Source organism: Coregonus lavaretus (genome assembly GCF_964263955.1).
Source record: "Coregonus lavaretus genome assembly, chromosome: 10".
In the NCBI taxonomy this organism is placed as follows: Eukaryota; Metazoa; Chordata; class Actinopteri; order Salmoniformes; family Salmonidae; genus Coregonus; species Coregonus lavaretus.
In genome coordinates, this window is record NC_139997.1 from 9665595 (window position 1) to 9693199 (window position 27605).

The 27605-nt window shown below is 45.9% G+C and overlaps 1 protein-coding gene and 1 pseudogene across 2 annotated transcripts; one reads left to right on the forward strand and one right to left on the reverse strand.

Moving 5' to 3' along the window:
• The first annotated feature begins 204 nt into the window (after positions 1-204).
• Positions 205-25878, forward strand: LOC311135710 (chondroitin sulfate proteoglycan 4-like). Its single transcript, XM_084169732.1, has 16 exons — positions 205-363; positions 4442-4691; positions 4812-5240; positions 5507-6815; positions 6950-8048; positions 8159-8416; positions 8602-8841; positions 9130-9383; positions 15527-15749; positions 15904-16080; positions 19347-19545; positions 19787-19918; positions 22226-22401; positions 22590-22773; positions 23020-23513; positions 23686-25878. The coding sequence occupies exons 3-16, from the start codon at positions 4979-4981 to the stop codon at positions 25333-25335; spliced, it is 6657 nt and encodes a 2218-aa protein (XP_084025858.1). The 5' UTR covers positions 205-363; positions 4442-4691; positions 4812-4978; the 3' UTR covers positions 25336-25878.
• LOC311135711 (serine/threonine-protein phosphatase PP1-gamma catalytic subunit B-like) lies at positions 12892-14010 on the reverse strand (annotated as a pseudogene). Its single transcript has one exon. The product of its transcript is annotated as a serine/threonine-protein phosphatase PP1-gamma catalytic subunit B-like (transcript).
• Positions 25879-27605: the final 1727 nt, after the last annotated feature.

A 27605-nucleotide genomic window follows, 5' to 3' on the forward strand; every position in this document is an offset into this window, starting at 1 on the left:
TGGGGTGCAACCAACTATGATACAAACTGCTCATACAAAATTTCTCTGCAGTGTATGGAAATAAACCCTGCAGAATACAGCAACAGGCCATGTCGTGACATGATTAGCGCATAGCCAAACCAAATGTCATTATTCCTAAATCTGATGACATCATATAGAATAATTGTTAAATCTGCTGTTTCTCAACCGCTCTACACAGCCTCATTTTACGGGGATGGATATGTGCAGCTGAAGACTGTGGAGTTATCCAGCCGAACGTCGCTCCATGTGCGCTTCCGCACCTCAAGTCACAGCGGACTCCTTTTCCTGGCTGCCGGGGAGACAGACTTCCTCCTGCTAGAGCTGCACTCTGGTCGCCTGCAGGTGAGAACACACCTTACAGACAAACAGACATGCCATAGCTCAGAGATTGCATGTGAGAACACAACTTACAGACAAACAGACATGCCATAGCTCAGAGATTGCAGGTGAGAACACACCTTACAGACAAACAGACATGCCATAGCTCAGAGATTGCATGTGAGAACACACCTTACAGACAAACAAACATGCCATAGCTCAGAGATTGCAGGTGAGAACACACCTTACAGACAAACAAACATGCCGTAGCTCAGAGATTGCAGGTGAGAACACACCTTACAGACAAACAAACATGCCATAGCTCAGAGATTGCAGGTGAGAACACACCTTACAGACAAACAAACATGCCATAGCTCAGAGATTGCAGGTGAGAACACACCTTACAGACAAACAGACATGCCATAGCTCAGAGATTGCAGGTGAGAACACACCTTACAGACAAACAAACATGCCATAGCTCAGAGATTGCAGGTGAGAACACACCTTACAGACAAACAGACATGCCATAGCTCAGAGATTGCAGGTGAGAACACACCTTACAGACAAACAAACATGCCATAGCTCAGAGATTGCAGGTGAGAACACACCTTACAGACAAACAAACATGCCATAGCTCAGAGATTGCAGGTGAGAACACACCTTACAGACAAACAAACATGCCATAGCTCAGAGATTGCAGGTGAGAACACACCTTACAGACAAACAAACATGCCATAGCTCAGAGATTGCAGGTGAGAACACACCTTACAGACAAACAAACATGCCATAGCTCAGAGATTGCAGGTGAGAACACACCTTACAGACAAACAAACATGCCATAGCTCAGAGATTGCAGGTGAGAACACACCTTACAGACAAACAAACATGCCATAGCTCAGAGATTGCAGGTGAGAACAAACCTTACAGACAAACAGACATGCCATAGCTCAGAGATTGCAGGTGAGAGCACACCTTACAGACAAACAGACATGCCATAGCTCAGAGATTGCATATTACTTCATAGACTCAGAGCAATGCTCACACTACATGCTACACACTACACCCTACACACTACACTCTTAGAAAATCATAAAAAACCTAAACGGTTCCAGGTAGAACCCTTTTGGGTTCCATGTAGAACCCTTTCCACAGAGGGTTCTACAAGTAGCCTAGCGGTTAAGAGCGTCTGCCATTCTGCCCTTGAGCAAGGCAGTTAAACCCCAACAACAACTGCTCCCTGGGCGCCGATGACGTCGATTAAGGCAGCCCCCTGCACCTCTCTGATTCAGAGGGGTTGGGTTAAATGCGGAAGACACATTTTGGTTGAATGCATTCAGTTGTGCAACTGACTAGGTATCCCTTTCCCCAAAAGGGTTCTAACTGGAACTTAAAAGGGGACAGCTGAAGAACCCTTTTGGAACCCTGCTTTCTAAGAGTGTACCTATTGTCCAGACTGTACATACTAAAGAGATCAGGAAATACTGTCACTGTAGAGACGTCTCCAACAAAATCAGTTCTGACCACTGTGATCATGTATAACTCAGTACTGCTCTTAGCACTACTACTTTGGAGCGCAGACAAGCCACAACAATCATTTTCTCTAGACTACAGATTGTGAACACCCCTTCAAATTAGTGGATTCGGCTATTTCAGCCACACCCGTTGTTGACAGGTGCATAAAAACGAGCACACAGCCATGCAATCGCCATAGACAAACATTGGGAGTAGAATGGCCTCACTGAAGAGCTCAGTGACTTTCAACGTGGCACTGCCATTGGATGCCACCTTTCCATCAAGTCAGTTTGTCAAATTTCTGCCCTGCTAGAGCTTCCCCGCTCAACTGTAAGTGCTGTTATTGTGAAGTGAAAACGTCTAGGAGCAACAACGGCTCAGCCGCGAAGTGGTAGGCCACACAAGCTCACAGAACGGGACCACCGAGTGCTGAAGTGCGTTGTGCTTAAAATCGTCTGTCCTCGGTTACAACACTCACCAACAAGTTCCAAACTGCCTCTGGAAGCAACGTCAGCATACGAACTGTTCGTCGGGAGCTTCATGAAATGGGTTTCCATGGCAGAGCAGCCGCACACAAGCCAAAGTTCACCATGCCCAATGCCAAGCGTCGGCTGGAGTGGTGTAAAGCTCGCCGCCATTGGACTCTGGAACAGTGGAAACGCGTTATCTAGAGTGATGAATCACGCTTCACCATCTGGTAGTCCGACAGACAAATCTGGGTTTGGCGGATGCCAGGAGAACACTACCTGCCCGAATGCATGGTGCCAACTGTAAAGTTTGGTGGAGGAGGAATAATGATCTGGGGCTCTTTTTCATGGTTCGGGCTAGGCCCCTTAGTTCCAGTGAAGGGATTGGTGTGGAAGAACTTGACTGGCCTGCACATAGCCCTGACCTCAATCCCATCGAACACCTTTGGGATGAATTGGTGTGCAGACTGCGAGTCAGGCCTAATCGCCCAACATCAGTGCTCGACCTCACTAATGCTCTTGTGGCTGAATGGAAGCAAGTCCCCGCAGCAATGTTCCAACATCTAGTGAAAAGCCTTCCCAGAAGAATGGAGGCTTTTATAGCAGCAAAGGGGGGACCAACTCCATGTTAATGCCCATGACTTTGGAATGAGATGTTTGACGAGCAGGTGTCCACATACTTGTTGTATGTAGTGTATATAGACCGTTATTATCCTCAGAATGGCCAAAGGTTATGCTCCTATTGCGCTCATAGAAAAAAAGACCACAGTGAATTTAAGGATTTACCACAGTCCCTGACAAGTTCATTCATGAATCTTGCTGGAAGAGACCACAGTCTGTTAAATGTTAGTATGTGCTGCAGCATGTAGTTGATGAGTGGCTTCACGTTTCACTGTAAATGTGGTGGAATATATGTCTGTCTTTTCAACCTGGTATTCTGCTAGTGATTACCCCTACTTCAGTGGAGGCTCCTCAGAGGAGGAAGGGGAGGACCATCCTCCTCAGTGAATTTCATAAAAATAAAAATGGTAAAACATTGAAAAACTATACTAAATATATTCACATGTCACCAAATAATTGATTAAAACACACTGTTTTGCAATGAAGGTCTACAGTAGCCTCAACAGCACTCTGTAGGGTAGCACCATGGTGTAGCCGGAGGACAGCTAGATTCTTGGTACATTGACTTCAATACAAAACCTAGTAGGCTCTTGGTTCTCCCTCCCTTCCATAGACTTACACAGTAATTATGACAACTTCCGGAGGACGTCCTCCAACCTATCAGAGCTCTTGCAGCATGAACTGACATGTTGTCCACCCAATCAAAGGATCAGATAATTAATCTAGTACCGAAAGCTTAAGATACAGCTAGCTAGCACTGCAGTGCATAAAATGTGGTGAGTAGTTGACTCAAAGAGTGAGAAAGACAATAGTTGAACAGTTTTCAACAAATTAATTTCTTCAAAAATGAAGGAGAAGCAAGAGAAAGAGAGAGATTTCGTTATTCTTTTTCACTTTCACTTACTTAGCTAGCAAATGCAGCTAGCTAGTTTAGTTACTCAAACACCAGGCTCAAACAGAGGGATGCTATGTTAGCTAGCTGGCTATGACTATCCAACACAACACTGGAACTCTTCCAAGTCAAGGTAAGCTTTTGGTTTGATTAATTTATTACCACCGGGGCCCTCCAGTGTAGCGGGTTTACTAACGCATTAGTTCTATTACTATTAGCTATGTTGACGAGGGGAAAATTAGAGTGTAGTCACCTAAACCTATCGATGTTACATTGAACTGGGTGAATGGAATATGAATGACAGTCATCCAACATGCTGTAATAGAAATAAGGCCATGCTCATGAAAAAACAATCGTCCTCCCTCATCATAAACGGCACTGACCGCCACTGATCTACTTAGGGTATATCAGACAGAAATATGCTGAGAACAACCTTGATGTGCCACTTTCCTGAACCCTTCTGTCGTTTGATGATTTTTGTAACACATCTGCTATGTCATCTTACAAAATAACCACCAATTAGTCTTTGGTAATTGTTTAATTCAAAAACGGTTATTGATACCTTCATTTCTCCTTTATCACTCGTTATGTCATTCCTTCTTTCTCGCAGGTTCAGTTGGAGTTGGGATCAGGTGAGCGTACCCTCCGCTCTGAGAAGGGGGTCCATCTGAACGACTTGGCCTGGCACTCTGTGGAGCTCCAACACGACCAGCACAACGTCACTCTGACGGTGGACCGCCACTCCTACACCAGCGTCCGGATACCCGGGCCCGACCTGGACCTTAGTGTCCACGATGGGTTGTTCGTTGGTGGGACGGTTGGCCTGGACAAACCCTACCTCCATAGTGATGATGCCACAGGTTGGGTTAGAACCAAAAAAAAATGATTTAAGTCATCTGGAAATTAGAATCAATGACTATAAAATATTCTTATTATTCTTCTCTTCCTCCTGCTCCTCCTCCTCTTCCTCCTCCTCCTAGGCTTCCGCGGCTGTGTGGATGAGGTGCTCTTCAACCAGCACAACTTGCTCTCCAGCCTGCGGCCCTACTCAGGCTATAAGAGTGTCCATGAGGTGTCTCTGGGCTGCAGTTCTCAGTTCTCTGCAGGCGAAGACGACCCAATTAGCTTCTTCAGTTCCAGGGCGTACATGTCCCTGCCCCCGTGGGACGTCCCTCAGGAGGGGGTGTTGGAGTGTGAGGTACATACCTCCTCCGAAGAGGGGATCGTCCTGTACAGCTCTGCCCACCAGGGAGACTTTATCGCCATGGAGATCCAAGAGGGGAGTTTGGTGGTTGTCGTTGGTAACGGCGGGACTAGGACGATGCTGCACTCCCTCACGTATGTCAACAACCAGAAATGGCACCGGGTGAAACTACACCTGCTTCCTCACAGCCTGCAGCTGACTGTAGGTAAGGACGACCTGCACTGACCACGATGGAAACAAGTAGTAAACCTTTATTTTGTGTTGTCGTTGTTGATTTTCAATTCAGTGTATCCACTTGTGTGACTGGAATTTTATTTTTGAATTGTCAAATTAGGGCTAGAGTTAGGGTTAGTGAATAGTTACAGTAGGATGAATGTTGTTGACAGTTCGTTGAACATCTACTGAACATCTACAAAGCATCTATTTGGGACTATTCAAATAAAGTGATATCAATGAATTGTATCTTTCTAGGTGAGGAGATAGTCAACCACAGCCTGGAGGCTCATTCCAAGGCCCTGCAGCTCCGAGGCCCTCTCTACATGGGTGGTGTTGATGACAGATCAAGTTTAGAAGCCAGGAAGGCCGGCCTGCTGTCTTTCAATGGGAAGCGACTGGCCAGTGGAGGATCCTTCAAAGGCTGTCTGAGAGACATCCGGGTCAATGCGCAGAGGATGGGGCTTCCCCACGCTGTAGTCACCAAAGACATATCTGTCGGCTGTGAGTTAGAGAAGCTTCCAGAAGCGATCACCACTGTGAGCCCAACGGCTGTCCTCTCTGTCACCTTGCCATTAGTCCACCATCATGGATCAGACAGGAACAGGAAGAAGCTGGGTCAGAACTTTCTGGTTCTGAAAGACTTAGTGGTTCCAGAAGGTGGGAGGGCTCCGTTAGAATCTAAGCACATCAAGGTGAATCTAGAGTTCCGGAAGCTTGGAATCCGTCAGTCTCAGATTATGTTCCGTATTGAGGAGCAGCCGGTGCACGGCCAGCTGAGACTTGATGTGGATCATTCAGACCAAGACGAGGATTGGACCTTCAGCATGCTGGACCTGTGGCACGGTAGAGTGATCTACGTCCATGGAGGCTCAGAAGACCCTCAAGACTTCTTCATGTTCTCTGTCTTTACCAACAGCAAGAAGGAGATCCCCTTTTACCTCAAGGGAAACAAACTACACCGCTTCAACATCAGCGTCACTCCCGTCAATGACGCTCCCGAGCTCAGCCTCCCTGAGGGAAGTCTCTTCATCCTCCTGGAGAACTCCAAACGCCACCTAAACACGGATGTTCTCAGAGCCACCGACCTGGACAGCAACTCCACAGACCTAGTGTTCACCATCCTGGGAAACAATAATGCTGAAGCAGGGTTACTGGAGAACCAGGACCACCCAGGGACGGCCATCACCACCTTCTCCCAACCCGACCTGGAGGAGGGGAAGGTCAGCTACGTGCACACCGGAGGGCTGGTGAGGAACTCCCGGATGGCTGTGAGGGTCAGTGATGGAGACAAGGTGAGCAACACAGTAGTACTAAGGATCATGGCTGTCCAGCTTGAGCACAAGGTGGCCAACAACACAGGGGTGGAGGTGTATCAGGGTGGGGCTGCCGTCATCAGCAGCCAACACCTGGCTATGCAGGTCAACGTTGTGAAGCAGGGCTTCGACATCCGCTATGACGTGGTGGAGGCGCCACGATATGGCGAACTGCAGCGGCTGCACTCCAGCGGAGAGTGGAAGCCCACCTCTGTCTTCTCACAGAAGCTTCTGGAGAAAGAGCGCATCAGGTACCTAGCTGTGTTGTTTGATCTATGTTTGTGTGCAATTGTCCATTGTTTTAACACCACAAGTTGAAGGAAATATTTCAATTTTATGAAATAATTTAATGGACAATAAATGTTTTATTTTCGATTCTATTCAGGTACCTCAACACCTTCCAGGAGATCAGGACAAGCAACGTCACAGATCAGTTCAAATGCAGGGTCAGTGTGGGCTCAGCAGCGACTGATGAACTGGTTTTCCACATCACGGTGCGGTGGATCCACTTCAAGGTCACCAGGAGTAAGATGGAGGTCAGCGGTGTGAGGAAAGTAGTCCTTAGCAATGAGGAGCTCCGTGTTGTCTCCAAGGGTGTGAAGCTCCATGACAGTGAACTTCACTTCAGAATGCTATCCCTGCCAAATAAAGGACAGCTCGTGTTCAAAGACAAAGTCTTAATGAAAAACTCAACATTTAGCCAGAAGAATATATCTGACCACATGGTGAAATATGAGGTTACAGGTAGGCCTCATGAGGACACGAGGGACTCGTTTGGTTTCCAGGTGTTCTCCAAACACGCACACTCAGGGGGTTACGACTTCAGAATAAACATCAAGGCGGATGTTCATAGCCTGATCCCAACAAACAAAGGACTGTCCATCCTGGAAGGAGAAAGCAAGGTAATCACCAAGGATTTACTGTTTGCTGAAACAGTCGGGGCCAAAGCAGTACTTTATTCCCTCACCCGCAGTCCTAAACATGGCAAGCTAAAGAGGATCAATCTCTCTAATTCTACGTCTATTAACGATAACATCACAGCTTTCACCAATCAGGACATCTTAGAGGAGCGCATTATGTACATGCACGATGGCAGTGAAACCACGGAAGACGCGTTCATGTTCCACACCACCGTCGCCAAACACACCAAAGGACACAATCACAAACGCACACACTCAAAAAAAGAAAACACTCACACCATTGACGACATCTTCAACATCTCGATTGCCCTTGTCAACGACGAGAAACCGGTCCGCGTTGTCGATAAAGTTTTCCACGTGGCCAGGGGCGGGCAGAGGCTGCTGACATTAGATGACCTGCGCTACCACGACGCTGACTCTGACTTTGATGACAGTCAGCTGGTCTACACTAGACGGGGCATCCCCATGGGCGACCTGGTCCTAGTGAACGACACAGGCCACAAGCTGTACCAGTTCAGCCAGGAGGACCTGCAGCATCGCAGGGTGCTGTTCATCCACAGGGGGGTCAGTATGGAGTGAAATCAGTAACTTTTATTACACACAAAGACACACACACACACAGTTTTGATTATTGCTTTGTTACAGTTACGAATATTAAAGATTTCACTCCATAGGTCAGCTTCGGACGCTTCGTCCTGTTCGTGTCAGACGGGAAACACTACACATCCACACTGTTGGAGGTCATTGCCCAGGACCCATACATCCAGGTGGAGAACAGCACAGGCCTGCTGGTCCAGAAAGGCCATGCGGCCATCTTGAGTTCGGCCAACTTCAGTGTCTTTACCAACCAGGATGTCCGAGACGATGAGGAGGTGCTCTACCAGGTCTTCCTCCCGCCGAGACACGGGCATCTGTTCCAAAACAACGTTAAGGTAAAATAATTTAAATAGCACCAGCACTGTATTGTTTGTAATGTGCATGTTGTGTGTTGTGATGTTGTTCTATGTAAGCCTGTGTCATTTAATTTTACCTAGGGCATCAAAAGTTCAATTCAATTCAAAGGCGGACCGGTTCAGTATAATTCAATTAATTCAATTCAATTCAATTCAATTTGAAGGTGGATTGTTTCACTCAGCATGATCTGAAGGCGGGCAGCGTGGAGTATCGCCATGATGACAGCATGAACCTGGCTGACTCCTTCAACTTCACGGTGAGAGTTAAAGAGGTGCGTCTTGACGCCAGCGTTGGGGTGAGGGTGTACCTGGAGAGCCACCAGCAGCCTCCCACTGTAATCTACAACCACATTGTAGTGGTGGAGGAGGGCAAGCCTGTCAAGATCAACAGAGGAGACCTGGAGGTGAGATACTACATTGAAGTTCCCTATCACAAGCAGTTTGTTTCTGTATAGAACCATGGGCTATCGTCACACGTTTTAGTTGTAAGGGAGGACACAATAACAGATCCCATTAGCTTAGCAGGGGTGTTACACAAGTTTTATGCTTAGGAATAATACTAGAATGAATTTACAAACATAGACACATTTACACGTTACTTTTTTGTCTTGTAAAACACCACACCTCTCAAATACCACCAAATAGTCTAATCTCATGTCATGTCACATCTTTCATCTCACCTCTGTTTTCAGGTGACCCATAAGGACAGCCTCCCCTCTGAGATAGTGTTCAAGGTGAAGACGGCTCCATCCCACGGGTTCCTCCATAGGTCAACCAAGGGAGAGGACCATCACTACCAGGGTCGCAGAGAGGAGACCATCCACGCCTTCTCCCAGGAGGATGTCAACACTGGACACATCCAGTACCTCCAGGTGGATTCAGACCAGACCCACGACTCCTTCCTCCTGGACGCCTCCAACGGCATCACAGATGTCCATGACATCAGGTAAGTAGATGATAGGCTGACCAGAAGTCCATGACACCAGGTAGGTAGATGACAGGCTGACCAAAGGTCCATGACATCAGGTAGATAGATGTCAGGCAGACCAGCAGCAGGGAGGTTGCCGGTTCAAGCAAAACATTTGAATTATTCTTGTTAGGTTCTGACAAACAGAGTGAAAAACTAACGGACTACTAGTCAAAGCACAAACCAAGTTTATTCACCCACTGGTTCAAACAGCTGAAAAGGCAAATACATGTTTACACAGGTACATATACAGTTGAAGTCGGAAGTTTATATACACCTTAACCAAATACATTTAAACTCAGTTTTTCACAATTCCTGACATTTAATTCTAGTAAAAATTCCCTGTCTTAGGTCAGTTAGGATCACCACTTTATTTTAAGAATGTGAAATGTCAGAATAATAGTAGAGAGAATGATTTATTTCAGCTTTTATTTCCTTCATCACATTCCCAGTGGGTCAGAAGTTTACATACACTCAATTAGTATTTGGTAGCATTGCCTTTAAATTGTTTAACTTGGGTCAAACGTTCCACAAGCTTCCACAAGCTTCCCACAATAAATTGGGTGAATTTTGGCCCATTCCTCCTGACAGAGCTGGTGTAACTGAGTCATGTTTGTAGGCCTCCTTGCTCGCACACACTTTTTCAGTTCTGCCCACAAATGTTCTATAGGATTGAGGTCCGGGCTTTGTGATGGTCACTCCAATACCTTGACTTTGTTTTCCTTAAGACATTTTGGCACAACTTTGGAAGTATGCTTGGGGTCATTGTCCATTTGGAAGACCCATTTGCGACCAAGCTTTAACTTCCTGACTGATGTCTTGAGATGTTTCAATACATCCACATAATTTTCCTTCCTCATGACGCCATCTATTTTGTGAAGTGCACCAGTCCCTCCTGCAGCAAAGCACCCCCGTAGCATGATGCTGCCACCCCCATGCTTCACGGTTGGGATGGTGTTTACATTTACATTTTACATTTTAGTCATTTAGCAGACGCTCTTATCCAGAGCGACTTACAGTTAGTGAGTGCATACATTTTTCATACTGTAGAATAAGAACTCACATCAGCTCTATTCATGGCATTTCTATCTGCAACATTCGACGTTTGGAAACTGAACGTGGCCTTGTATTCTACCCAGCGACAGTGCATGAAGGAAAAACGTCCCTGATTGGTTGAAAGATTATTTTTTTTTACATTATTACAATATCTATATTGCCCTAGTTCTTAAAATAAAATAGGTCAAAATAAATAAGATTGATGTAGATAGTTACAGTAGATTGTTGGTGGTGATGTCTTAATAACAATAACGATTTTACCAAATTAATGATCTGACCAACATTGCAAGCAGAACGTTTACACCGCTATGAACAGAGTAGGGTCGGGTGAAATTGGTATCATTCAGGACAGTAATATTAAGACCTGCAATGATCCCCAAAACAATTTTTCTTAAAGTTGATGCATTGTTTTATCTTTTAATTGCTCTACTGTACTGTCTAAAGCATGTAAGCAAAGCTTGCCTCCAAAATGCATGTTTTCTAAACATTTCAGATGGTCTACATTACAGCTCTGAATCATTATCTTAAAGCCTTGTCATAAAACAAGTAATTTAATATTGGCCTGAAAGCCATTGATGACAATTCCAACACATTGGGAGAAAAAAAAAGGTTTTCCAACCCAGCTCTTTTAAAAACAAGCGTATTACCTTTCCATGTAATATATTGTATATCAAGCATTCAATATCTTGATCTAACAGCAAATAAGACTTCCTCTGGTCAATGGATCATAACGAAATTAAAACCAACACTCCTTGGTCTCACAATATGATCAATTTTCTTTATAAACTGCAAAGCCAAAAACCTTGAGGTATGTGCGCTTTAAAAAACATACTGCCGCCCATGCACCATGAATGCACCCAGCACTGCATGGGGCGCATTGAATAGTACAGTACTCCTGAATCCCAGTCTTCAGTGAGATGACGCAATGGTGAGTCAGTTGTATGAAATGCGCCACCTAGTGGAGAGGAGAGCGCACTAGAAGCACTCTCCTCTCCACTAGAGGAGTACTGTACTAAAAGGTGAGAAGGAACCCAGCACAGGAAATGACCATTAATGCTGTCTGGCAAGTTGTTACACATCATCTTTAAATATAAAAGAGAAAAAGAAGAGAAAAACAGGGGGGGTGCAGAGGCAAAGTGGGGTGAGAATTGAGGAATGACATTCTTTGACTACTCAGAACCCAGAGAGAAACTACTGAGCAAAATGGGAGACAGAATATGGAAGATTGTGGGGGAATGAGAACCAGAGAGATGAACATTGACAGTGTTTAAAGGATAGGGGCAAGGAGAACAGACATTTCATTTAAAGGATAGGGGGTGATGGAAAATGACTAAGCAAAAGACCCCAAAATGCTGCACAGGAAATGGGTATTTCATGGAGCCAGCAACTAATCCCAACATCCCACCCTGAACAAACATAGCTTTCGATACCATTCAGATGAGAGGAGCAAGTGGGAATGACAAAGGGGGTAGAGCAGGGGTGTCAAACTCATTCCATGGAGGCCGAGTGTCTGCGGGTTTTTGGTTTTTCCTTTCAATTAAGTTCCTTACTAGTTAGTGACCTTAATTCATCAACCAAGTACAAGGGTGGAGCGAAAACTCAGCCCATTGTGGAATGAGTTCGACATGTGGGGTAGAGGAATTTATTATATAAACAAATTACAAAGCAATGGTGAGGTGAACATAGTGAACATGGTGTGATGGAATATTTTAAATGGTTCTTTATTAATCATCGGCTTCCAAATAAACTAAAACTCAAAAGATTCAAACCTTTTTTTATGCATCTACAAAAAGAAAAAGCAAAGCTATTTCACATCCATGATTGCGTTTTCAAATCATTGGTTTTTGGGAAGAAGAACAAAACGTGTCCGCTTCTTGATCTTTGTGAATCCATAAACTAAAGGGTCCATCTGCACATATCCACCTGTGCTCTCAGTGTGTGGTGTGTGCCGTTGTTACCATCTGACCATGCAGATTGACCCCATTCCATACACATACACACACACACAAACCTCTCAAACAGGATGTACAAAAGCTTGTGTTTAGCATCAAAACAGTGCAGGGCCCTAACCAACAGTAAAGCCTCCTTTCCTCTCCCCATTCCCCCTCCCTATCCCCATCTCTCCTCCCTCTCCCCATTCCCCCTCCCTATCCCCATCTCTCCTCCTTCTCCCCCAGGTCTGCATTTCCATCACTGAAAGGAAGGACCAATTTCATCTACAAAGTGACAGGAGAAGAGAGTAGGGGAAAGGGAGGAAATACAAACAGAATACAACAAACCTCTCTTTCAGACACACGCACGGACATACACTCAAACAGTTCAAAACAGTATCAGAGAAAAAGAGGACCGAACCCTAGGTACTGTCTGCTTTGTTGCCGTTTGGTGATGAGGGAGATAGAAGTAGGGAGGTAGAGAAAGAGTGTGTGGGGGGGGGGGGGGGGGCGACAGGGGTGCTTGGTTCAGGGAGCGGTGTCCAGTGGGTGTTATTTCTTGGCCTTTCCGCCCTTAGCGGAATTTCGTGGCGGGGTGACCGGGCGTCCAGATCCCATTCCTCCACCTCCACCTTAAGAGTAGAGCTTCTTATCCGCTGGCTTGAGAATCTGAAAGGAGCACATGAGGGTCTCATCCACACTCATCATGGCACCGGCATTATCAAACTCTCCACAGTAGTTAGGGGCAGAGAACAGAGTAACAAGCTGTCTCTTTGCAAAGAACTCGTAACCGTCTTCTACCACCTGATGTGCCCTGCATATAAGGTCCATGTCATGTTTGTGCAAAAATATGGCCACCACATCTGCCCCGAATGTAAAGGAGACCCCACGGTCGTTCTCGCCCCAGCCCAGGACATCTTTGTCTGGGTCGGCCCACAGCAGGTCACTCAGCAGGCCCTGGTCAGGCACATCTGTGGGTCGCATCACTCTGCGCACCTGCTCCATGGACTGGAGGTCTGGAGAGAGGCCTCCATGGCAGCAGAAGATCTTCTCATCTACAATTGCAGCCACGGGTAAACAGTTGAAGCAGTCTGTGAACGTCTTCCACAGCTTGATGTTATACCGTCTCTTACACTCATCATAAAAGCCATAGATACGGTTAATGGAGGCGCAATCTTGGTTGCCACGCAGCAGGAAGAAGTTCTCGGGTATTTGATCTTGTAGGCCAGAAGCAGGCAGATGGTCTCCAGGGACTGCTTCCCTCGGTCCACATAGTCCCCTAGGAACAGGTAGTTGCTCTCCGGGGGGAAGCCTCCGTACTCAAACAGCCGCAGAAGGTCATAGTACTGACCATGGACATCACCGCAGATCTTGAGTGGTGCCTCAAGCTCGAGCAGGATTGGCTGGCTGAGGAAGATTTTGCGAGGCTTAAGGCAAAGGCCACGGATCTCGTTCTCTGTCAGCTGAACGTTTTTGCCTGGTCGAGAGCCCTTAACTTCCCGAAGACGCTGTATTATGGAGTGGATGTTTAATTTGTCCGGGTCCGCCATTTTACTTATTTTTTTGTCGTGGTTCAGGCAGTCAAGAACTTCGTTTCGTGTTGCTTCTTTGATTTGACAATAGTCTTCCCGTGGAGAAGACAGGGGTCTTTCAGCTCTGTTTTGGTCCTTTTTCTCTTCGTATTTCAGAGTCCCTCTTTCTCTTCCCCCACTGAACTTAAAAAGGTGTTCTTCGGCTTGCAAGCATTCCCCTATTTCCTCCAAACATAACGATGGTCATTATGGCCAAACTGTTCCATTTTTGTTTCGTCAGACCAGAGGACATTTCTCCAAAAAGTACGATCTTTGTCCCCATGTGCAGGTGCAAACCGTAATCTGGCTTTTTTATGGCGGTTTTGGAGCAGTGGCTTCTTCCTTGCTGAGCGGCCTTTCAGGTTATGTCGATATAGGACTCGTTTTACTGCGGATATAGATAATTTTGTACCTGTTTCCTCCAGCATCTTCACAAGTTCCTTTGCTGTTTGTTCTGGGATTGATTTGCACTTTTCGCACCAAAGTACGTTCATCTCTAGGAGACAGAACGCGTCTCCTTCCTGAGCAGTTTGATGGCTGCGTGGTCCCATGGTGTTTATACTTGCGTACTATTGTTTGTACAGATGAACGTGGTACCTTCAGGCGTTTGGAAATTGCTCCCAAGGATGAACCAGACTTGTGGAGGTCTACCATTTTTTTTCTGAGGTCTTGGCTGATTTCTTTTGATTTTCCCATGATGTCAAGCAAATAGGCACTGAGTTTGAAGGTAGGCCTTGAAATACATCCACAGGTACACCTCCAATTGACTCAAATGATGTCAATTAGCCTATCAGAAGCTTCTAAAGCCATGACATCATTTTCTGGAATTTTCCAAGCTGTTTAAAGGCACAGTCAACTTAGTGTATGTAAACGTCTAACCCACTGGAATTGTGATACAGTGAATTATAAGTGAAATAATCTGTCTATAAACAATTGTTGGAAAAATTACTTGTGTCATGCACAAAGTAGATGGCCTAACCGACTTGCCAAAACTATAGTTTGTTAACAAAAATTTGTGGAGTGGTTGAAAAACAAGTTTTAATGACTCCAACCTAGGTGTATGGAAACTTCCAACTTCAACTGTATTTATACCCTCTTTCTAGGCTGAGTCTCCTCCTTACACATCTAGTCAGCCAATACATCTCTGTTGCTAGGCAGGACTTTAGTGGTGACTGTTCTTTCTCACTTCAGCTGACCTGACCTCGACCCGCATTCCTCACTCCTCCCCAACTCACAGCTGTCCTACCTTATCAGTGACTAAAACCAGACTGTGGCCCTTCTCCTCTCCATAGGATACCTGAGATTTAACCATAACATGTTCTGACAGAATGTAAACTTCCTCTCCTCCCCTTTCTCCCTCAGTAGATGCCATCCACTCAGTTCAAATAGTGTAAGATATTTCAAGTTAGAAGTTCGAATCCAACACTCTCCATCCAGGCGCACTGCACCGTGGCTGACACCGTGCCTCTGTGTGTGTGTGTTGGGGAAAAAGGCAGAAGATTAGTTTCCGTTCTAACCAAATGGACAATAAAGCATCTCATTCTATTTAATTCTATTCTATCAGGGTCTCCGTGGACATCATCCCAATCCACATCCCTCTCAATGTCTTCAACGTGACCTTGGAAGAAGGGTCATCCACGGCCCTGACCAAGGAGGTCCTACAGGTCACCAACAGACACTTCTCTCAGGTAGACTTCTTCTACCATGTATCTGAGCCACCAAGCCACGGTCATATTGAACACGCACGCATTTCTGGACTCTCCATTTCTTTCTTCACACGCAAACAGGTTAGTAAAAGGTCCAAGGTCATCTAAGTTCTTATCTTCTTCAGGTGGAACATCTTCTACCAGTAGGGTTTTAAAAATAGTGTCTCTACTGGGCAGATGGAATTATACCGGACAGATAGATTTCCTAACCTTTGGGTCATTTCTGTGGTTTCAGGTGGATTCAGGGCATATTTATTATGTCCACGATGGAAGTGATACACTGGCAGATAACTTCACCATTATCGCCAATGACACAGACACCAGAAAGCACAGCCAGCCCTGCACGGTGTTCGTCCATGTGACGCCTGTCAATGATGAGGCCCCAGTAATCACAGCCAACAGGATTCTAAAGGTGAGTTTTTTGTGTGTTTATAACACAATAATACTGTAGTAACAGATATGTGTAATAACAGAGATGGAAGGAACTCCAGAAACTGGCACAAAAAAAGTGTGAGGAATTTGTGATTGACCTATGCTAGTATGCTCCTCCTAAGTAATGTCGGTGTGTTTTAGTCTCATGATTTTGAGGAACAGGATTTATAAGAAAAATGTGTCATTGGGCTCTATTTTGGGAGTGGTCAGGAAACTGTGTCACTGGTCGTTTGGCAACTTCCTGTACTGTCATGAAAAATAATTTAGCAAAGGCTTAGAGTTGAGAGTTTGCCCCAACTTATCAAATAGTTGGAATTCCTGACATACTCTCAACTGTCCCTCTTAACCTTGAGATGTTTCTGTTGTTGCTGGAGTTGAGTCCAATTGAGTTATTTTGTTGTTCAAATGTATGAGCCACAGTTTAATGTTTACACCCTTGTGACTTCGAATATAAGAGTGTAGCATTGTTCCAAGAAAAGTAATTAAGTTAAGAATCTGGTATTTTGAACATTCAGTCAAGATTGCATGCATTTCCTTTTCTGGTATTATTGAAGTACCCAAACTGTCCACAAGGAGGACATCACTCTCAGTGGTGGTATCAGACAACAACCAACTTTCATGACATACTGTAGGTTAGTGGTTCCCAACTAGGGGTACTTGGCCTATCCACAGGGGGTACTTGAGAAGACTCATGAGACCATAGGCCTACTGCTAAAATGCACATGAGGAGGTATTTAAACACCCTAAGGTCGATGTCCACACCCCGCGGAAATCTAAATAGCATTATACAAAAATCCCCATTAAAAGCCTGTCAATTTAAGCTAGAGATATCCGTTTTTTTTGCATTAGATCCTCCGCATCCGCCGATGTCGCATTTCCACATCTGCAGTGAAAGGTGACAGAGCTAGAGCGGTGTTTATCAGACCATGAGACATCCCCAAAATCGGTCTTCTCACAAAATCGTCTGTAGCGTCCAAACGGTTTGGCCTATAAAACTATCATGTTTTGCTCTACGACCCCCACAAGCATCTTGGGACTCGTCTGAAGTCCGTACAGCCGATCTGCCAACTTCCATCTGTAGCGTCTGAACAGTTTGGACTACACACTAATATGACCCCTGTGTGGAAAGGTGAGGCTCTCACGAACACGTACATGTTTTGCTCTATGATGCCTACAGGCCTCACAAGACATGTCTGAAGGTCCCCCGGTACCAGTTGAAAAAATGAATGGAAGTATATATGGAGACTGTTAGTGCCAAAAATAAGGGGTTAAATATAAAAAAAAAATATATATATATACAAATGTTTTCTACATTTACATTTTACATTTTAGTCATTTAGCAGACGCTCTTATCCAGAGCGACTTACAGGAGCAATTAGGGTTAAGTGCCTTGCTCAAGGGCACATTAACGTCATTTAGCAGACGCTCTTAGCCAGAGCGACTCACAAATTGGTGCGTTCACCCTATAGCCAGTGGGATAACCACTTTACAATTGGGGGGGGGTAGAAGGATTCCTTTATCCTATCCCAGGTATTCCTTAAAGAGGTGGGGTTTCAAATGTCTCCGGAAGGTGGTGAGTGACTCCGCTGTCCTGGCGTCGTGAGGGAGCTTGTTCCACCATTGGGGTGCCAGAGCAGCGAACAGTTTTGACTGGGCTGAGCGGGAACTATGCTTCCGCAGAGGAAGGGGAGCCAGCAGGCCAGAGGTGGATGAGCGCAATGCCCTCGTTTGGGTGTAGGGACTGATCAGAGCCTGAAGGTACAGAGGTGCCGTTCCCCTCACTGCTCCATAGGCAAGCACCATGGTCTTGTAGCGGATGCGAGCTTCAACTGGAAGCCAGTGGAGTGTGCGGAGGAGGGGGGTGACGTGAGAGAACTTGGGAAGGTTGAACACCAGACGGGCTGCGGCATTCTGGATGAGTTGTAGGGGTTTAATGGCACAGGCAGGGAGGCCAGCCAACAGCGAGTTGCAGTAGTCCAGACGGGAGATGACAAGTGCCTGGATTAGGACCTGTGCCGCTTCCTGTGTAAGGCAGGGTCGTACTCTCCGAATGTTGTAGAGCATGAACCTGCAGAAGCGGGTCACCGCCTTGATGTTGGCGGAGAACGACAGGGTGTTGTCCAGGGTCACGCCTAGGCTCTTCGCACTCTGGGAGGAGGACACAGCGGAGTTGTCAACCGTGATGGCGAGATCATGGAACGGGCAGTCCTTCCCCGGGAGGAAGAGCAGCTCCGTCTTGCCAGGGTTCAGCTTGAGGTGGTGATCCGTCATCCATACTGATATGTCTGCCAGACATGCAGAGATGCGATTTGCCACCTGGTTATCGCCACCTGGTTATCAGATCTATCTGATCTTATATCTCTCAGATGTTTGAAAATGTATGCACTCCCTAACTGTAAGTGGCTCTGGATAAGAGCGTCTGCTAAATGACTCAAATGTAAATGGAATATAAGACAGACACTTCAGAACAAACATCCTTTTGATATTTATGGGTACTCATTTTTCATCAAATTATATATTTTTATTCTTCAAGGGGTCTTAAAATTCAAAATCAAATAGCAAAATGATCCTTGGTATGACCTTAAAATAATTCCATATAGTTTAGTAGAACCCCCCCCTCGCCTTAGACAGGGTTTAGACTCTAAAGAATTAAGGGGTTCTCTGGGCAGAGCAAAGATTCAGTTGGTGGTACAGTAACCAATAAAGGTTGGGAACCACTGCTGTAGGTTGTGGTACAATATGGTGGTAGAATATTGATAGAATTTCCATGTTTGACAGAAATCTTTTCAATTCTCAATCTTTCTTTCTGCTTGTTTTGCTTGTCCTCTTCTCTACCTGTAACTGTCCTCTTCTCTACCTGTAACTGTCCTCTTCTCTACCTGTAACTGTCCTCTTCTCTACCTGTAACTGTCCTCTTCTCTACCTGTAACTGTTCTCTTCTCTACCTGTAACTGTCCTCTTCTCTACCTGTAACTGTCCTCTTCTCTACCTGTAACTGTCCTCTTCTCTACCTGTAACTGTCCTCTTCTCTACCTGTAACTGTCCTCTTCTCTACCTGTAACTGTCCTCTTCTCTACCTGTAACTGTCCTCTTCTCTACCTGTAACTGTCCTCTTCTCTACCTGTAACTGTCCTCTTCTCTACCTGTAACTGTCCTCTTCTCTACCTGTAACTGTCCTCTTCTCTACCTGTAACTGTCCTCTTCTCTACCTGTAACTGTCCTCTTCTCTACCTGTCCCCTATACAGGTGTGGGTGAACTCAGTCACAGAGATCAGTGTAGGTGACCTGTGTGCTGAGGACAGTGACTCTCCACCTGAGGACCTAGAATTCATCGTGACCCCACCTAGTAACGGTCACCTGGCCCTGAAGAGCGCCCCTTCCAGGCACATCCTCAACTTCACCCAGACACACATCCTCCACGGACAGCTGGTGTTTGTCCACAGTGGTGAGACTATGTATACTGTATAGTAGATATCAATAGGAGGTAGCTTATAGAATAGAAGGTTAGGAGGGCTGAAGGGTGCCAACAAAATGCTGCCGATGCAAGTGGACAATATACAACATGCAAGTTAGACATACAAGTCATATCCCTCTTCTGGGGGATTATAAGGGTTATAACCACAGACTACTGTACTGTAGTATATCCAACGACCGGAAGCGTTAAGACAGACTTTTGTTCCTTGCAGGTGCCTTGTCCGGAGGTTTCCACTTCCAGGTCAATGATGGGGTGAACTTTGCCCCACGACAGATCTTCAGCACCACGGCCCGCTCCCTGGTCCTCAGCCTGGAGCGGAACCATGCCCTCACAGTGTTCCCAGGTAACAGTAACTAGATACACTGAGTATATAAAACATTAAGAACACCTGCTGTTTCCATGACATAGACTGACCAGGTGAATCCAGGTGAAAGCTATGATCCCTTATTGATGTCACTTGTTAAATCCACTTCAATCCGTGTAGATGAAGGGGAGGAGACAGGTTAAATAAATATTTTTAAGCCTTGAGACAATTGAGACATGGATTGTGTATATGTGCCATTCAAAGGGTGAATGGGCCAGACAAAATATTTAAGTGCCTTTGAATGGGGTATGGTAGTAGGTGCCAGGCACACCGGTCAAGAACTGCAACACTGCTGGGTTTATCGCGCTCAAAAGTTTCCCGTGTGTATCAAGAATGGTCCACCACCCAAAGGACATCCAACCAACTTGACACAACTCTGGGAAGCATTAGAGTCAACATGGGCCAGCATTCCTATGCAACGCTTTCGACACCTTGTAGAGTCCATGCCCTGACAAATTGAGGCAAAGGGGGGGGGGTTGTAACTCAATATTAGGAAGGTGTTCCTAATGTTTGGTATACTCAGTGTATATAGACGTCGAACCACGCCCTCACAGTGTTCCCAGGTAACAGTAACTACATATATAGAACATGAACCAGTTATGGTGTTCCCAGGTAGCAGTAACTACATATATAGAACATGAACCAGTTATGGTGTTCCCAGGTAGCAGTAACTACATATATAGAACATGAACCAGTTATGGTGTTCCCAGGTAGCAGTAACTACATATATAGAACTTGAACCAGTTATGGTGTTCTCAGGTAACATAAGAGGAAATAGAACTATAGCCACCCCCTACACCATAATCAGAAATTGTTTTATTGTCCTACAAGAGGAAAATCTTGGTACAGCTCACAAAGTGAATATATAAAACATATATGAAACACAGCAAGAAACAAACAACAGACAGATATAAATAGTATTCCCCGCCGCCACCACCTGCATTAGCCTCATTGCCTAAGCCTGGTCCCAGATCTGTTTGTGTTGTCTTGCCAACTCTTTTGGTGATTCACATGACAATGACCACAGGAGTTGTCAAGACAGCACAAACATATCTGGGACCAGGCTAGTAAACCCCTAGTCTTTCTGCTGCAGTATAAAGTCATTCTCAGCCTGTACTGAATCAGATTATCATGGTGCCAGCTGCCAGCCTTTACTGAATCAGATTATCATGGTGCCAGCTGCCAGCCTTTACTGAATCAGATTATCATGGTGCCAGCTGCCAGCCTTTACTGAATCAGATTATCATGGTGCCAGCTGCCAACCTTTACTGAATCAGATTATCATGGTGCCAGCTGCCAGTCTTTACTGAATCAGATGACCATGGTGCCAGCTGCCAGCCTTTACCAGCTGGTTATGTGGTAGGTTGCTAAGTAACTTAATCATACTTAACTTATCAGCCATTATGCCTACTGGCCAGGGGCCTTGTTTATCAAGACTATATGATAACAGAGGTGGCATAGTCTTACATTATACAGAAAGGTAATCCAATCGCCCTTGAGAACTTGCTAACAGTACAGTATGGGATGCTTCCTATTATCTATGCCCACTTCAACAACAAAGTTTATCACATGATATTGTCAGTTTGCCTTTTGTAGGGTGATTTTAACTTGATACCCTGGTCGTGTTCAGTAAGGTAGTAAATGTTTTCTCCATGTTTCAATAGGTTTTAGGCAGAGGCTGCGCGAATGGATTGAACCGCCCCATTCTGCCCCTGTCCTGCCCCCCAGGATGCCTCTTCCCCAGAGCTAAACAACCGTATCACGTTCTGCGCATGTGTTACTTTAGGCATGTAATCTTCATAGATATGCTTGATGTAATCTTCATAATATGCTGCCATATCATAGACTGAAAAGCTGACAAAAAGAACACTACTACTTTGACTGCCTGTCTGCATCCTGATGATGTAATCTTCCAAGATAATGCTGTCTAGATAGCGGCATGTAACTCCCCACCTAAAAAAACCAACATTAAATAGCTACTTAGACTGCCTGTCTGCCTCCTGCTTATGTTTGGAATACTGCAATGTCCTTTTAGTTACAACAGACAAAGAAGTTTGTACAACATCTTGATCATGTCTTTTATAGTTACAGCAGAAGTTTGTACAACATGCCTTTCACCAGACAAAGACGTCCGATCATCGGCGTACATTTTTCGGGTGTAAAGTAGCACAATTGCAGAAGGTACGGTTGTTTAGCTATCGGAAAGAGGTGTCCAGAGAATCTGGTCACGCAGCCACTCTGCAGGTTTTATCCCTACTAAACACGGTCCTGTTTTTGTCTCTGCAGGCTCTGTGAAGACCATCTCTCAGAATGACCTTCTGGTGGTTACCAATGACAACGGTGACATGAGAGGGAACCACTCCATCCTTTACAGTGTTACCAGTCCTCCAAAGCTGGGGAGACTGCTCAGAAAACAGACAGACAACTCTACTGCAGAGATCTCCTCATTCACACAAGACATGGTGGGCCTATGTGTGTTTGTGTAATCTCACGTCTTACAGTAAAGTGAATAGAGAGACAGTTTTATTTATGTTTGGCACGGTTATGTTTTCTTTACAAGACACATTTTAAGAGTGTCTTTGCATCAATAACTTGGATTTTGACGTTACAATATCCCTGTCCTCTTTTCTCTGTTGTCTTGTTATTTTAGGTGAATGAGGGTTTGATTAGTTATGACCAAACCCATCCTGAAACGTTGGGATGGACGACCACAGACTCCTTCACTTTCACAGTGTCTTCATCCTCTGTCTCTCTTCAACCCCACGTCTTCAGCATCCATATCTCCTATGAGCATGCTCCTGCAGAGCGCAACACCATCCTCACTGCTAATACTGGTGAGTCAGTTAGTCTGTGTTGCTGTTAGATAGACAGACAGACAGACAGACAGGCAGACAAAGGCTCTACTGGACTCTTGACAGTAGTATGCCCAGCTAACCTACCCTGCAGAATACCATCGCTGGTCCAAAACCTCAAGTTAAACTTTTGAATGTATTCTTATTTGCAATGACAATCCTGATATTGATGAATGTCAAATTAAAGCTTTTTGTTTATGTTTGTATGTTGTTCCTCTGTCTTACCAGGTGCTGTTGTGACTGAAGGTGGCAGAGTGGTGATTGACAAGATGCAGCTGGATGCCTCTAACCTGCTGGGCAAGCTGTTGGAACCCCAGCGACATTCCTACGAGGTCTGGTACCACGTCACCTCTCTACCCCAGCACGGCATAATCACCGTGGGAGAACGCAACCTGACCAGCGCCAAACCCAACTTCTCCCAGTTCATCCTGGATAATTTCGGCATCACGTACCAGCACGACGACTCCGAGACGACCCAGGACTTCTTCACCTTCGAGGCTTGGCTGAACCGTAAGGGCCAGCCTCCCCAGAGACGCTCAGAGCCCAGCCTGATAGTAACAGAGTCGTTTGACCTCACAGTGACCCCTGTCAATGACCAGCCGCCCCTGCTCCGGACCAAGGCCCCCAGTCTGAGGCTGGTGCAAGGGGACACAGTGGTCTTCAGCCCTGAGAACCTCCTGGTGGAAGACCTGGACACCCCACCAGAAGAGATCCATTACAAGGTCTTCTTCAAGTCGTCCTTCACCGTCCTTCACCTTTACAGCCCCTCATTGTTTACACCTTACTTGTTGTTGTCATTTTTACAGTAATTCTGTTTTCCCTCCCTACTTTTTTTCTGTGTGTTGTTGAGACACATCTGTGAAATGCATTGACATTTTATTTTATTTGATTTAGGTGATCAGCAAACCCAACAATGGCTTCCTGTCTCTGGGAGAGCAGCTGAATGAGACAGTGTCTGCCTTCTCCCAGGCGGACATTAACCATGGCAGAGTCCACTTCGTCCAGGACGGAGAACCCTCTTCAGGGGTGTTCTACTTCAGTGTGACCGACGGGTTCCACCGGCCGCTATACAAGCTCTTCAACCTGGAGGTCGCTGCAGCAACCGTCTCCATGGTGAACAACACAGGCTTGAGGCTGGTGCAGGGTCAGACAACTGCTACCTTAACAACAGAACACCTGGCTGCAGAGACCAATGGGAGACACAGTGTGACGATTCACTATAGAGTGACCACACCGCCACACCACGGCAGTCTCCTCATGTCCGACCTGCCAGTCAGTGAGTTTAACCAGGAGGACCTTCACTCATGCAGACTGTCCTATCACATGACGGACCTCACCTCCTCCTCGGACAGCTTTGAGTTCATAGTCTCGACCACAGAGAGCAACATGACCGCTCAGACGGTCAATATCACGGTCCGACCGCTAATCCATTTCAGCAAGCGCGTCCTGATTCCCAGCGGCATCGCCGTGAAGCTGAGGAAGGACTATCTGGACGCCACGGACCTCGCCACGCTCAGTGGCAGCGACCCTGTCTTCCACATCCTGTCCCCGCCCAAACACGGCAAGTTGGTCAAGTTGACCTTTGACCTATTGGACGGTGTCAATCACTCGGTGGAGTCGTTTACCTTCCGGGACGTGGTGCAGGGCAGGGTGGCCTTAGAGGAGACCCTGGCACATCAAAGACACAGCAACAACACTGCCAATCAATCAACATCTTTACTGTCCCAATTAGGGACCGCCGACCACAACACAACAGAGATCCATGTGTCCATGCTCAATGACTCCTTTTCGTTCCTTCTGAGGGCGGATAATGTCCAGCCGGCCGTAGGAGAGTTTCTATTCACCATCGTGCCATACAAAGAGAGTTTGAACCACACGACCAGGTCACCTGGGCGCAATCGAACCACAGGCGGCAAAGGGACTACAATCCACTCTGCTACCCACCCTCACACCACAAACCACAAGACCCACAACAAGACCCTACAGAAGCAGTTCAAAGGCCGTCACCACTGGGGGAACCAGACCCGCGGAGGTCACCCCATGATCCCCACCGTCCCCGGAAACACCCACGGGAAACACAACGTCCACGGCCCCCACAGAATCACCCCAGTCCGGGTAGAGTCCCTGCCCCGGCCGGCCTCCGACCCCCTGCTGCTCATCCTGCCCTTCCTGGCCTGCCTGCTGCTCATCGTCATCCTGGTGGTGCTGATCCTGGTGCTGCGCCACCGCAGGGAGAAGAGGGCCTTATCCAGAGGAGTCATCCAAGAGCTGGCGGCTGCAGCTGGAGATGGACGGCCAGAGGGGAGCCCCTACCTGGGCAGGCCGGAGAGGAGCATTGCGGTCCCCTCAGTGGTGGTGACTCCGCTGCTGGGCCCTAATAGTTGCCCCAGTACTCCGGTCCTCAATGTGCTGCGTAGGGGAACGCTGGCTCCACGTGACCCTTGTCTGCTGCTCTGGGCGGTGGACGCTGTTCCTGATATGGTACAGGCCCAGCACTGTCAACCCCCCGAGCCCACTTTGAGAGACAACCAGTACTGGGTCTAATTGATCCCCAGCTCATACCCATACATTGAAACAGAGATACTAACTAAACGTTATACTATTGAGTACCCCCACACCTACTCTGAGAGACAACCAGTACTGCGTCTGATTGAACCCATACATACCCTGCAATAGAGAGACTTGGTTTAACCTTGCACTCAATATACTGTAACTATTGACTACTGATGTTTGCATTCCAATGTTGCTGCTGTTTGCTGGTTTGATTGTGAACTTGATTGTGGGTCCTTATATAGAACATTCTAAATTGGTTCTACAATTCACCCTGTTACAATGTTTTATTTGTGGCAGCTTACTATTTTACTTTGGTTTTATTTGGATTTTATATTTTATACGTTATTTGACCAATTACTTTTGCGCCAAGATGTTTCATTATGTCTTTGAACAATGGGTAAATACAGGCTTCAAAAACCTGTCAGTATTTTCAGGCCAGTAAACTGTTTATTACTGAGTATTTGGATAATTCTATTACAGTATTTAAGTTTGCTGTTTTTAAATCTGTTTTTATTAAATGTTTATATTTCAGTTTGCGGTTACACTATGTAGTTTTCATTAATCTGACTAACGTAGCAATTCAACTTGTCAGTGGTTGGAATGACACACCAAGGAAATACAGTGTGGGAAAAATGTATTTGATCCGCTGCTGATTTTGTACGTTTGCCCACTGACAAAGAAATTATCAGTCTATAATTTTAATGGTAGGTTTATTTGAAGAGTGAGAGACAGAATAACAACAAGAAAATCCAGAAAAACGCATGTCAAAAATTTTATAAATTGATTTGCATTTTAATGAGGGAAATAAGTATTTGACCCCCTCTCAATCAGAAAGATTTCTGGCTCCCAGGTGTCTTTTATACAGGTAATGAGCTGAGATTAGGAGCACACTCTTAAAGGGAGTGCTCCTAATCTCAGCTTGTTACCTGTATAAAAGACACCTGTCCACAGAAGCAATCAATCAATCAGATTCCAAACTCACCACCATGGCCAAGACCAAGGAGCTCTCCAAGGATGTCAGGGACAAGATTGTGGACCTACACAAGGCTGGAATGGGCTACAAGACCAGCGCCAAGCAGCTTGGTGAGGAGGTGACAACAGTTGGTGCGATTATTCGCAAATGGAAGAAACACAAAAGAACTGTCAATCTCGCTCGGCCTGGGAGAACTGGGTGAAAGTGTTGTGGTCAGATGAGACCAAAATCGAGCTCTTTGGCATCAACTCAACTCGCCGTGTTTGGAGGAGGAGGAATGCTGCCTATGACCCCAAGAACACCATCCCCACCGTCAAACATGGAGGTGGAAACATTATGCTTTGGGGGTGTTTTTCTGCTAAGGGGACAGGACAACTACACCGCATCAAAGGGACGATGGACGGGGCCATGTACCGTCAAATCTTGGGTGAGAACCTCCTTCCCTCAGCCAGGCCATTGAAAATGGGTCGTGGATGGGTATTCCAACATGACAATGACCCAAAACACACGGCCAAGGCAACAAAGGAGTGGCTCAAGAAGAAGCACATTAAGGTCCTGGAGTGGCCTAGCCAGTCTCCAGACCTTAATCCCATAGAAAATCAGTGGAGGGAGCTGAAGGCTCGAGTTGCCAAACGTCAGCCTCGAAACCTTAATGACTTGGAGAAGATCTGCAAAGAGGAGTGGGACAAAATCCCTCCTGAGATGTGTGTAAACCTGGTGGCCAACTACAAGAAACGTCTGACCTCTGTGATTGCCAACAAGGGTTTTGCCACCAAGTACTAAGTCATGTTTTGCAGAGGGGTCAAATACTTATTTCCCTCATTAAAATGCAAATCAATTTATAACATTTTTGACATGCGTTTTTCTGGATTTTTTTGTTGTTATTCTGTCTCTCCACTGTTCAAATAAACCTACCATTAAAATTATAGACTGATCATGTCTTTGTCAGTGGGCAAATGTACAAAATCAGCAGGGGATCAAATACTTAATTCCCTCACTGTAGATGTAGCAAGAGCCATTTATAGATGCACATGTACTGTATATACACATCTTCTTGTAGCTTGAAATAGGAACTGAGACTATATTAGTTTTCAAGGAGGTGCCTTTAGTTTGAATGCAGTCAGTCAGCCATCATGTTGTAATGGTCACAATGTCTTCTAGTCTGGTTAGGAACAATAGACCAAAGACTTGACTAACACACTTGTCTGTTGTAAATAATTATATGGAAATGCATGTCTTGACTCATTATCCAGTATTATATAACCAAATGATAACTGAAACAAGCCTG

What these genes read in the sequence shown, in the direction of transcription:
- LOC311135710 (XM_084169732.1), top strand. Translation starts at nt 4,979, where the DNA reads ATGTCCCTGCCCCCGTGGGACGTCCCTCAGGAGGGGGTGTTGGAGTGT. An exon ending in ACAGATGTCCATGACATCAG is followed by an intron (nt 9,384 to 15,526) that starts GTAAGTAGATGA and finishes CTATTCTATCAG; the next exon opens with GGTCTCCGTGGACATCATCC. An exon ending in TGCCCTCACAGTGTTCCCAG is followed by an intron (nt 19,919 to 22,225) that starts GTAACAGTAACT and finishes TTGTCTCTGCAG; the next exon opens with GCTCTGTGAAGACCATCTCT.